The 12,342-nt window shown below is 41.5% G+C and overlaps 1 protein-coding gene across 7 annotated transcripts in view; it reads left to right on the top strand.

The window, feature by feature from the left end:
• Window positions 1-8,380, top strand: part of clip1a (CAP-GLY domain containing linker protein 1a) — a 57,491-nt gene extending 49,111 nt beyond the window's left edge. For all 7 annotated transcript variants that reach the window (XM_014161318.3, XM_045703126.2, XM_014161320.3 and 4 more), the window contains 5 exons: window positions 2,206-2,323; window positions 4,626-4,776; window positions 4,858-4,910; window positions 6,984-7,111; window positions 7,356-8,380. In XM_014161318.3, coding sequence (XP_014016793.3) covers window positions 2,206-2,323; window positions 4,626-4,776; window positions 4,858-4,910; window positions 6,984-7,111; window positions 7,356-7,587 — 682 coding nt within the window. In that variant the 3' untranslated portion in view covers window positions 7,588-8,380. The remainder of the gene's footprint in view (window positions 1-2,205; window positions 2,324-4,625; window positions 4,777-4,857; window positions 4,911-6,983; window positions 7,112-7,355) is intronic.
• The last annotated feature ends 3,962 nt before the right edge of the window (window positions 8,381-12,342 follow it).

Here is a 12,342-nt window from a genome sequence, read left to right as displayed (position 1 = left end):
ACAGCCTCGAGCGCTCCGGTACCACTTGCTGTGCGTTAGCAGAGGGAACAGTCTATGACTTGAGTCTTAGACAATGTTTTGGGCCTTCCTCTGACACGCCTAGTATATAGGTCCTGCATGGCAGGAAGCTTGGCCTCAGTGATGTACTGGGCTGCAGCGCCTTACAGTCGGTTTGCCGAGCAGTTGCCATTCCAGGCGTGGATGCAACTGGTCAGCATGCTCTCAATGGTGCAGCTGTAGAACCTTTTTGAAGATCTGGGGACCCATGACAAATCTTTTCAGTCTCCTGAGGGGGAAAAGGCATTGTTGTGCCCTCTTCACGACTTTCTTGGAGTGTTTGGACCATGATAGTTTGTTGATGTGGATACCAAGGAACTTGAAGCTCTCGACCCGCTCCACTACAGGCCCGTTGATGTTAATGGGGGCGTGTTCGGCCTTCCTTTTACTGTAATCCACGATCATGTTCTTTGTCTTGATCACGTTGAGGGAGAGGTTGTTGTCCTGGCACCACACTACCAGGTCTCTGACCTCCTATTGAGTGTCTCATTGTTGTCTGATCAGGCCTACCACTGTTGTTTTGTCAGTAAACTTAATGAGGGTGTTGGAGTCGTGCTTGGAAACGCAGTCATGGGTGAACAGAGAGTACAGGAGGGGACTAAGCATGCACCCCTGAGGGGCCCCAGTGTTGAGGATCAGCGTGGCAAATGTATTGTTGCCTACCCTTACTACCTGGGGGCAGCCCGTCAGGAAGTCCAGGATCCAGTTGCAGAGGGAGGTGTTTAGTCCTTAGCTTAGTGATGAGCTTTGAGGGCACTATGGTATTGAACGCTGAGCTGTAGTCAATGAACAGCATTTTCATATAGGTGCTCCTTTTGTCCAGGTGGGAAAGGGCAGTGTGGAGTGCGATTGCTCCATCTGTGGATCTGTTTGGGTGGTATGCGAATTGGAGTGGGTCTAGGGTTTCCGGGATCATGGTGTTGATGTGAGGCATGACGAGCCTTTCAAAGCACTTCATGGCTACCGACGTGAGTGCTATGGGCGGTAGTCATTTAGGCAGGTTTCCTTCGTTTTCTTGGGCACAGAGACTATGGTGGTCTGCTTGTAGGTATTACAGACTCGGTCTGGGAGAGGTTGAAAATGTCAGTGAAGACACTTGCCAGTTGGTCCGCGAATGCTCTGAGTACACGTCCTGGTAATAGGTCTGTTGGATGTTGACCTGTTTAAAGGTCTTGCTCACATCGGCTATGGAGAGCGTGTTCACACAGTCGTCTGGAACAGCTGACGCTCTCATGCATGCTTCACTTTTGTTTGCCTCGAAGCGAGCATAAAAGGCATTTAGCCTGTCTGATAGGCTCGCGTCACTGGGCAGCTCGTGGCTGGGTTTCCCTTTATAGTCCATAAAAGTTTGCAAGCCCTGCCACATCCGACAAGCGTTAGAGCCGGTTTAGTAGGATTCAATCTTAGTCCTGTATTGATGCTTTGCCTGTTTGATGGTTCTTCTGAGGGCATAGTGGGATTTCTTATAAGCGTCCGGATTAGTGTCCCGCTCCTTGAAAGCGGCAGCTCTAGCCTTTAGCTCGGTGCGGATGTTGCCTGTAATCCATGGCTTCTGGTTGGGATGTACGTACGGTCACCTTTTTATTCCATGCTTCTGAATTAGTTTCACAAGCACCGTTCTATGAGTATATATAAAGATGGAGTTTAAAGCAGCAACATTTCGGGTGACCTGACCAAATTCACATAGAAATGTGAGTTATAGATCTGTCATTCTCTTTGAAAGCAAGTCTAAGAAGCGGTAAAGCTGTTCTATGTGCACTATTACTATGCTTCCCATTAAGTTTTGTTTTTTCGTCTTTTATTTGGAGTTTTGTACATGAGCTTCAAACAGCTGAAAATACAATATTATTTGTTATGGAAAATATATTTCACAGCTATTTAGATGGTTCAATGATTCTCTACAACTAGCTTGTTTTGTCACATAAACTGAAGTTAGGCAAACTATTAGAATTTTTACAACCAGGAAATGGCAGAGGGATTTCTTCATAGTGCACCTTTTAACCGAACTTAAGAAACCAGTCGGCTGCTGGTGGTACTCCAGTAGACATTAGAGTTCAGTCAGATTATGCATGGTCAGTGCTTCACTATTCCCTTTTGGAGTGGTTAAACTCTTATGACTATATCATAATTCTGTTTTGTCCTTGACAGAGAGACCACAATGAAGAAACAGTTAGATGAGGAGAAAGCCTCCCTCCAGAAGTCCATCCATAAAAGCAGCGCCTTGATCTCTGAGAAGGATCAGGAGCTGGAGACCCTGATGAGTGAGGTAAGAATTGGTGCGCTTCCCTATTTCTAGACATTTTAATTCCCTAGCCTCATGGCAGGCTCCCTGGCACTAATTCTAAGCCAAAAAGCATTGGACTAGTCTTATTATAACTTCAGTTCATTTTCAGTACATTGTTTTTCAGAATTTTTATACTACACTGAACAAAAATGTAAACGCAACATGTATAGTGTTGGTCCCATGTTTGAAATTGAAGATCCTCAAAATGTTCCATACACACGCAAAGCTTAGTTCTCTCAAATTCTGTGCACTAATTTGTTTACATCCCTGTTAGTGAGCATTTCTCTTTTGCCAAGATAATCCATCCATCCACCTGATAGGTGTGGCATATCAAGAAGCTGATTAAACGGCATGATCATTACACAGGTGCACCTTGTGCTGGGGTGCACTTTTGATGTGCCGTTTTGTCACACAATGCCACAGATGTCTCAAGTTTTGAGGGAGCGATCAATTGGCTTGCTGACTACAGGAATGTCCACCGGAGCTGTTGCCAGAGAATTGAATGTTCATTTCTCTGCCATAATCTTCTTCCAACATCGTTTTAGAGAATAGGTTTGGGCCAAAACAAAATATTTTTTTACGTTTTTGCGTTTATATTTTTCTTCAGTGTGTATATACAGTTGAAGTCAGAAGTTTACATACACCTTAGCCAAATACATTTAAACTCAGTTTTTCCCAATTCCTGACATTTAATCCTAGTAAAAATTCCCTGTTTTAGGTCAGTTAGGATCACCACTTTATTTTAAGAATGTGAAATGTCAGAATAATAGAATGATTTATTTCAGCTTTTATTTCTTTCATCACATTCCCAGTGGGTCAAAAGTTTACATACACTCACTTAGTATTTGGTAGCATTGCCTATACATTGTTTAACTTGGGTTGAATGTTACGGGTAGCCTTCCACAAGCTTCCCACAATAAGTTGGGTGAATTTTGGCCCATTCCTCCTGACAGAGCTGGTGTAACTGAGTCAGGTTTGTAGGCCTCCTTGCTCGCACACGCTTTTTCAGTTCTGCCCCAAAAAATTCTATAGGAAGAGGGCAGGGCTTTGTGATGGCCACTCCAATACCTTGACTTTGTTGTACTTAAGCCAGTTTGCCACAACTTTGGAAGTATGCTTGGGGTCATTGTCCATTTGCGACCAAGCTTTAACTTCCTGACTGATGTCTTGAGATGTCTTGCTTCAATATATCCACATAATTATCTTATCTCACGATGCCATCTATTTTGTGAAGTGCACCAGTCCCTCCTGCAGCAAAGCACCTCCACAACATGATGCTGCCAGCCCTGTGCTTTACAGTTGAGATGGTGTTCTTCGATTTGCAAGTCTCCCCCTTTTTCCTCCAAGCATAATGAGGGTCATTATGGCCAAACAGTTATATTTTTGTTTCATCAGACCAGAGGACATTTCTCCAAAAAGTACAATTTTTCCCCATGTGCAGTTGCAAACCATAGTCTGGCTTTTTTTATGGTGGTTTTGGAGTAGTGGCTTCTTCCTTGCTGAGCGGCCTTTCAGGTTATGTCGATATAGGACTCGTTTTACTGTGGCTATAGATACTTTTGTACCGGTTTCCTCCAGCATCTTCACAAGGTCCTTTGCTGTTGTTCTGAGATTGATTCGCACTTTTCGCACCATAGTACTTTCATCTCTAGGAGACAGAACGCATCTCCTTCCTAAGCGGTATGACGGCTGCGTGGTCCAATGGTATTTATACTTGCGTACTATTGTTTGTACAGACGAACGTGGTACCTTCAGGCGTTTGGAAATTGCTCCCAAGGATGAACCAGACTTGTGGAGGTCTATAATTTTTTTTCTGAGGTCTTGGCTGATTTCTTTATATTTTCTCATGATGTCAAGCAAAGAGGCACTGAGTTTGAAGGTAGGCCTTGAAATACATCCACAGGTACACCTCCAATTTACTCGTATGATGTCAATTAGCCTATCAGAAGCTTCTAAAGCCATGACATCATTATCTGCAATTTTCCAAGCTGTTTATAGGCACAGTCAACTTAGTGTATGTAAACTTCTGACCCACTGGAATTGTGATACAGTGAATTATAAGTGAAATAATATGTTTGTAAACAATTGTTGGAAAAATGACTTGTCATGCACAAAGTAGATGTCCTAACCGACTTGCCAAAACTATAGTTTGTTAACATTTGTGGAGTGGTTGAAGAACGAGTTTTAATGACTCCAACCTAAGTGTATGTAAACTTCCAACTTCAACTGTATATTCACTGTCTAATGTATATGACATATGTTTATTTTTTTTACCTCTGAGCAGTTATCAGTGCTGCGTGGGGAGAGCGCCACAGCGAAGACACTGAAGTTTACTGTCCAGTTACTGGAGAAGGACAAGGCGCGGCTGCAGGAGCACGTTCAGAGCCTGGAGAAGAGCCTTTCAGGAGGACAGGATACTGTTACCAGCTCCTCAGGTATGACTGGGTAGTTGAAGCTTAACTCGTGTCTACAGATTGAACTTCACTGAATGCTTTATATGCATGTTTTCCCTTCAGGTGACGCAGCTTTGGATCAACTAAGGGAGAACAAGGAGACTGCAGAAAGCCAGGTATACATGACTTTTATATTTGACCAATGTAGTAAAAATGGGTGAATAAGAGACCGCTTGGGGATGTCATTCAGTGGGTTATTTATGTATATGTACAGTGTTGCATTGTGTGTTTGACAAGATTGTGTAAGAAGTACCTAACCTAAGTCGTACTTGTGCATTAATTTAAGATATATTTCCATGCTATTGCCATATGACATGCTGTGGTTGCTTAGCATACTACGACAATGGCAACTTTCATACTATCAGTGGTATGGAAATTCCCTCTAAATGAATGCAATTTTGCTCATGAAATGGCAATGAGAGCTCTGCTGAAACTCATGTCAATGTCTGCAAAGTCCATGACTGGCAGTGTACAGAATTTATTTCAACTCACTGGAGAACCTTTGACAATTGATTTAAGAAGCTGTTTTATCACAGGTGTGCTGAGATGCCTCAAACAGCTTTAACCAAAAATGATCATGAGCACTGAAGTTGCTCACCATGTAGATCTGTCTTTATCCCTTAACTTACTGTCACAGGCTTTGAATGGGTTTGTCAGAGGTTGTACAGTGAAGCTGTAATGCTTGCCTACCCACTATTTTCTCTTAGCTTGTTTTAGTATTTTTCCATCTGTCAGTGATGACTTGAATCTAATGTCTGCCATTAGGTGGGTCCTAATTTTGATCTGTTTTGTCTCCTCCATCTCCACTTCCTCATTTACCTCCTTCCTCCTCTGTCACTGATGTTGGCCATGCTACCCGGAAATCAGGCAGCGGTTTGTTACTGTTTTTCATCAGCTCCACTCATGCATGTGTATTTGTCTGTAGATTTCCCCTCGGTTCCTGTTCTGTCTGTGCTGTTCTATGTTCTGAAAAATAATTCCTGAATGTTCCTGTTGATTTACATTTCTGGTCGTCTCCTAAAGGCGTCCGCATACTTCCCATTCGAAACAGTTTCAAGCCTCAATTCGTCGGGGCATGCACTCGAGGTGTCAAGTGTTCCACAGGGATACTAGCCCATGTTGACTCGAATGCTTCCCACAGTTGTCAAGTTGGCTGGATGTCCTTTGGGTAGTGGACCATTCTTAATACACAAAGGAAACTGTTGAGCGTGAGAAACCCAGCAGTTTTGCAGTTCTTGACACACTCAAATCGGTGTACCTGGCATCTACTACCATACCCTGTTCAAAGGCACTTAAATATTTTGTCTTTCCCATTCACTCTCTGAATGACATACATAATCCATGTTTTAATTGTCTCAAAGCTTATAAATCCTTCTTTAACCTGTCTCCTCCCCTCCATCTACACTGATTTGAAGTGGATTTAACACATGACATTAATAAGGGATCATAGCTTTCACCTGGATTCACCTGGTCAGTGTGTGTCGTGGAAAGAGCAGGTGTTTTGTACACTCCAGTGTATATTATGACCTGTTTTTGTGAAGTTTTTGTTTGTTTTGCTCTTATTAACTTGAGGCAAGCCAACGTATATGCCCCTTCGTTGGTGATTGGTCAACATTCTTCAATTGTTTGTTGTCATTCAACGAGAGACTACTCGTTTTTATGCAAGTGTTTTCACTTGAAAGATACTGCACCAAACATCTTAGTTGGATGTAAAATTGCTCGACTAAAACCTCTGCAAGAACTTCAAAGGATTTATTTACAATAGCTTTCAGGGATTCAAAAAATGACCTCTTATCCTATTCATAAAGGACATTTATCAGAGTATGATTTCCAGCAAATTGACATGCCTTGATGCCACAATTTCTCATGGTGGATGATCCAGAGTTGTACTGTTCAGTGTCGCCCTCATTACCCTTTCCCATGCTCAAGCCAGGATGTGGGGTTTGTTTTCACAACATAGGAACTGACCAAGCACATTGGTGAAGGTTGTGGTTCACTGTTCCTATAGCATGGTGGGTTGGGGGAAGGGGTGAATTTACTAACTGCTTGTGTGATATTGGCACTCAATGAGATGTGGATACAGTTGGATGACCTGTTGTTCATGTGTCCAATAATTCTAAGTTACATGTCACATTTATTTTTTACTGAACTGTGGCAATGTCCGTGATATCCCGTCTTGTCTGGTACAGATTGAGTTCCTGAACTCGGTTATCGTGGACCTGCAGAAGAAGAATGAGGAACTTAAGGGCAAGCTGGAGAAGATGGCAGAGGCTGCCCTGAATGGGAATAATGCAAGCGAGCTTGACAACTATGACGGGTCAGCCTTCTCCGATGCTCTTAAACTGTAACCCTGAGTCAGACAAGTTAAAGCCCACACTAACCTCATGCTTTTTAATTTTTTGTTAATTTCATGAAGCTAGTTCAGAGCATGAAGCATTATTTCGATCTTAACATTTCATCAGTCTTAGTTTGTCCCCTCCCCCGTAAAGTACTTTTCCATTTGTCTAGTTTGATGTACATGCTCACACCCTGACCCTGTATGTCTCCCACCATCTTCTCAGCGGTTTTAACAAAGGCCCCTCCAAAAAGAAGGTCCCACCCAGGCTCTTCTGTGACATATGTGACTGCTTCGACCTCCATGATACAGAAGAATGTCCCACTCAGATGCAGATGCCGGACTCCCCACTCCACACCACCTACCACGGCAGTAAGGATGAGGAGAGAGCTTATTGTGACATCTGTGAGGCCTTTGGCCACTGGACTGACTCCTGTAACGACGACCAGACCTTCTAATCTAAAGCCTTCGAGAACCATCTTTGGCACAATCTCAACTTTTGCACATAAATCAAATTCACATGGAGTACTCTGCTGTATGGGTTTGTCCACATGTTTGTTTGTTTGTTTGTTTGTTTGTGTGGAGAAAGTCTCTTGCTCAAGCCCCTAAGCGCTCTTATGGGAGAATGTTTTTTCAAAACAATAAACGTAATTATCCCCACTCACACTATGTTCACATCATTGACTGGTAAAAGGGGCAGGAATGCATATGTATTGTGATAAAAGGTTTTAATTGGGAATTGTAAAGAACTTGTGTTGAAAACAAATCCACGGTTTGTTGCTGTCCTCTTCAGTGTGCATAAGATGAGAGGCTATAGTTTATTTATTTAAGCTTGAGCATACTTTTGGACTTTGAAAAAGGTTACCTTGTGTGATAATTGTGTGGTGGAAAGGTATGCAGAGGGACATGGCTGGCTCCTGCTGCCTGGAACTGTTGGAACAGTGAAACCCAACGCTGGTTGACTTTCAGTAAAAAACACCTGACCTCGGCCGAGTGGGATCGTGGTCAAGGTTGAAACCGCTAAACAAACCTAAAGGACTGCATACACTTTATTTCTGTTTAAAATCCTTGGATCTTTTTTAAGTGGCCTTTACAAGAACATTGCTTAATTAAATTATCATTTAAGAGAATAAAATATTGTAAACAGATGGTATAATGCTTATGAATTTCTGTACCTAACTTTTTGAATGTTGAATATCTGTACAAAAATAAATGAAATTTATGGATGAATTAAAAAAGTTTTTTGCAGGAGCTCATGTGAAAGGACCTTACTTTTGACCATTTATAAAGATAATTTCTCTATGAAAGGAATGCTTATTTTACAGTAGCGAGACAGACAAGTACAGAAAGATACACACAACACCTGATGCCTCATATCCTTAATCTAAAGCACTTCAGCTTTGTGTCCTGCAGTAGAGACCACATGGTCCACATCTTGGTGGGATTCAGTTTGTGCACCAGCATAATCTCCCTGTAAATGCAGGGGTTGAAGTGTGACACCACCTGATGGAACCCAAAGGTCCTGAAGCCAGAGTGGTGTGTCAGCGTGACATTAATCTTCTGCAGGCACATGCCCACAAAGACATCATCAATGGGGAAGAGGTCAGTGCTGGACACTGCCACTCCCAGGCTCAGCACAAACCATACAACTCTATGCACAAGGACTAATGTACTTTTAACAATTTCCACTGAGAATTTTACCAAAACGTTTGGTAACAGAAGGGGGGGCCAGTGCCCCTGTGAAAACAATTTTGGACCCCCTTGTGGCCCCCCTAAATGTGGAGTATGAAATAATTTTTACATACATTTTTGTTATTCTTTTTTTACATCTGTTATTAATGTAACTGGCCCCTCTAACAGTACAACTGGCCCCAGCTTGCCCCCCCCCCCCCCAGTTGAAATGGTCTAGAACCGCCACTGATTCTGTTACCAAACTTTGGATCTGTATTGTTCTTCAAGTAGATGTTTTTGTAAAGTTTGTTGAAATTGTTAAAAGTATGGTTTGTGTAACTTTGCAATCATTGATTTTTGTTCAATATGCATCTTAAACCAAAAATGGAGTCTGTTAATTAAATGTTTACCGTGACTGTCCGCATTTACCCTATCTTGCACTGACTGCCTCACTCACAAGACTATATATATATACACACTATATACAGTACCAGTCAAAGGTTTAAACACACCTACTCATTCAAGGGTTTTTCTTTATTTTCACTATTTTCTACATTGTAGAATAATAGTGAAGACATCAAAACTATGAAATAACACATGGAATCTTGTAGTAACCAAAAAAGTGTTAAATCAAAATATATGTTATATTTGAGATTCTTCAAAGTAACCACCCTTGCCTTGATGACAGCTTTGCACACGCTTGGCATTCTCTCAACCACCTTCACCTGGAATGCTTTTCCAACAGTCTTGAAGGAGTTCCCACATATGCTGGGCACTTGTTGGCTGCTTTTCCTTCACTCTGCAGTCCAACTCATCCCAAACCATCTCAATTGGGTTGAGGTCGGGTGATTGTGGAGGCTAGGTCATCTGATGCAGCACTCCATCACTCTCCTTGGTCAAATAGCTCTTACACAGCCTGGAGGTATGTTGGGTCATTGTCCTGTTGAAAAACAAATGATAGTCCCACTAAGCCCAAGTATCACTGCAGAATGCTATGGTAGCCATGCTGGTTAAGTGTGCCTTGAATTCTAAATAAATCACAGACATTGTCACCAGCAAAGCACCCCCACACCACCTCCTCCATGCATCACGGTGGGATCCACACATGCGGAGATCATCCGTTCACCTACAATGTATCCCACAAAGACACCAAAAATCTCATTTTGAATCATCGGACCAAAGGACAGATTTCCACCGGTCTAATGTACGTTGCTCGTAAAAAATAAAGAAAAACCCTTGAATGAGTAGGTGTGTCCAAACCTTTGACTGGTACTGTAAGTATTCACATCCCTGAGTCAATACTTTGTAGAAGCACCTTTGGCATTGATTACAGCTGTCAGTCTCTAAGAGGTTTCCACACCTGGATTGTTCAACATTTGCCCATTATTCTTTTCAAAATTCTTCAAGCACTGTCAAATTGGTTGTTGATCATTGCTAGACAATCATTTTCAGGTCTTGCCATAGATTTTCAAGTATATTTAAGGTATAACTGCAAAACTGGCCACTCAGGAACATTCACTGTTTTCTTGGTAAGCAACTCCAGTGTAGATTTGGTCTTGTGTTTTAGGTTAAAGGTGAAATCTTCTCCCAGTGTTTGGTGGAAAGCATACTGAACCAGGTCTTTCTCTAGGATTTTGCCTGTGCTTAGCTCCATTCAATTTCTTTATTTTCATGAAAAACTCACCAGTCCTAAACAATTACAAGCATACTCTTAACATGATCCAGCTACTGTACTACTATGCTTGAAAATATGGAGAGTGGTACTCAGTAATGTGTTGGATTGGATTTGCCCCAAACACAACACTTTGTATTCAGGACAGAAAGTTCATTGCTTTGCCACATTATTTGCAGTATTACTTCCTTGTGCGTTGTTGCTGTACAGGCTTGCTTCTTTTCATTCTGTAAATTAGGTCAGTATTGTGGAGTGACTACAATGTTGTTGATCCATCCTCAGTTTTCTCCTATCACTATGTAACTGTTTTAAAGTCACCATTGACCGCATGGTGAAATCCCTGAGCGGTTTACTTCCTCTCGAGCAACGGACTTAGGAAGGGCGCCTGTATCTTTGTAGTGACGGGGTGTATTGATACACCATCCAAGGTGTAATTAATAACTTCACCATGCTCAAAGGGATATTCAATGTCTACTTTTTAAATGTTTTACCCATCTATCAATATGTGCCCTTCTTTGCGAGACATTGGAAAACCTCCCTGGTCTTTGTGGTTGTATCTGTGTTTGAAATTCACTGCTCGACAGAGGGACCTTACAGATAAGTGTATGTGCGGAGTACAGAGATGAAGTAGTCATTCAAAAATCATGTTAAACACTAAATTGCACACAGAGTGAGTCCATGCAACATTATTTCATTTTTTAAATATGAGTCATTTAGCAGATTCTCTTGTCCAGAGCGACTTACAATTAGTGCATTCATCTTAAGATAGCTAGGTGGGTCAAAAACATGTCACTGTCACAGTAACTATGACTTAAGCACATTTTTACTCCTGAACTTATTTAGCCTTGCCATAACAAAAGGGGTCAATACTTATTGACTCAAGACATTTCAGCTTTTCATTTGTAATTACCTTGTAAAAATGTTGAAAAACATAAATCCAGTTTGACATTATGGGGTAAATCACACTCTGTGTGTAGGCCAGTGACCATTTTAATCAATTTTAAATTCAGACTGTAACACAACAAAGTGTGTAAAAAGTCAAGGAGTGTAAAGACTATCTGAAGGCACTGTATCTACCCCAAATAACTCATACGCCTGCACATTGATCTGGTACTCCCTGTATATTCTGTAGCTTCCTACTTGTGTATTTTCTTCCTCTTGTGTTCCAATTTTTTTTAAATCTTATTTTTTTCACTCTGCATTGTTGGGAAGGGCTCTTTAACAAGCGTTTCACAGTAAAGTCTACACCCGTTGTATTCGGCGCATGTGGTAAATAGCATTTGATTTGAGTCAGTGTTACCATTTTACTGTGAAATTGCTCGTATATGAAATAGGCCTACAATAGGCTTCAAGCGGCAAACTTATTTTGTCATACCAAAAGTAAGCAGTTCACACATAATTGTGCCTCTGGGGTAGCCTAGTGCCAGATATGTTTGTGCTATCATGTCAGGTGTTTGCCATGACAAGGAGTGGCATGATGGCACAAACAGACTGGTGCCCAATCTACCTCTGGGGCTTTCTCCACCACAGAATAATACACCATGTTTGTGGAGAATGTCATTCTGCATTCATAACCAAGTGGAATGGTGGTAATTACCAATTGTGACATCGGAAATACCTGTTTTCCACTTGTGTTACAGCCTGAATTTAAAATTGATAACATTTAGATTTTGTGTCACTGATCTACACACAATACCCCATAATGTCAAAGTGGAATTATGTTTTCAGAAATGTTTACAAATTAATAAAAAATGAAAATCCAACATGTCTTTAGTCAATAAGTATTCAAACTTTTTCTTATGGCAAGCCTAAATAAGTTCAAGAATAAAGATTCCACCTCCAACATTGTTTTAGAGAATTTGGCAGTTCA

Source organism: Salmo salar, chromosome 20 (assembly GCF_965601325.2).
Source record: "Salmo salar chromosome 20, fSalSal1, whole genome shotgun sequence".
Lineage (NCBI taxonomy): Eukaryota > Metazoa > Chordata > Actinopteri > Salmoniformes > Salmonidae > Salmo > Salmo salar.
The sequence above is the reverse complement of the archived record's forward strand: the minus strand, read 5'-3'. Positions and strand labels throughout refer to the sequence as shown.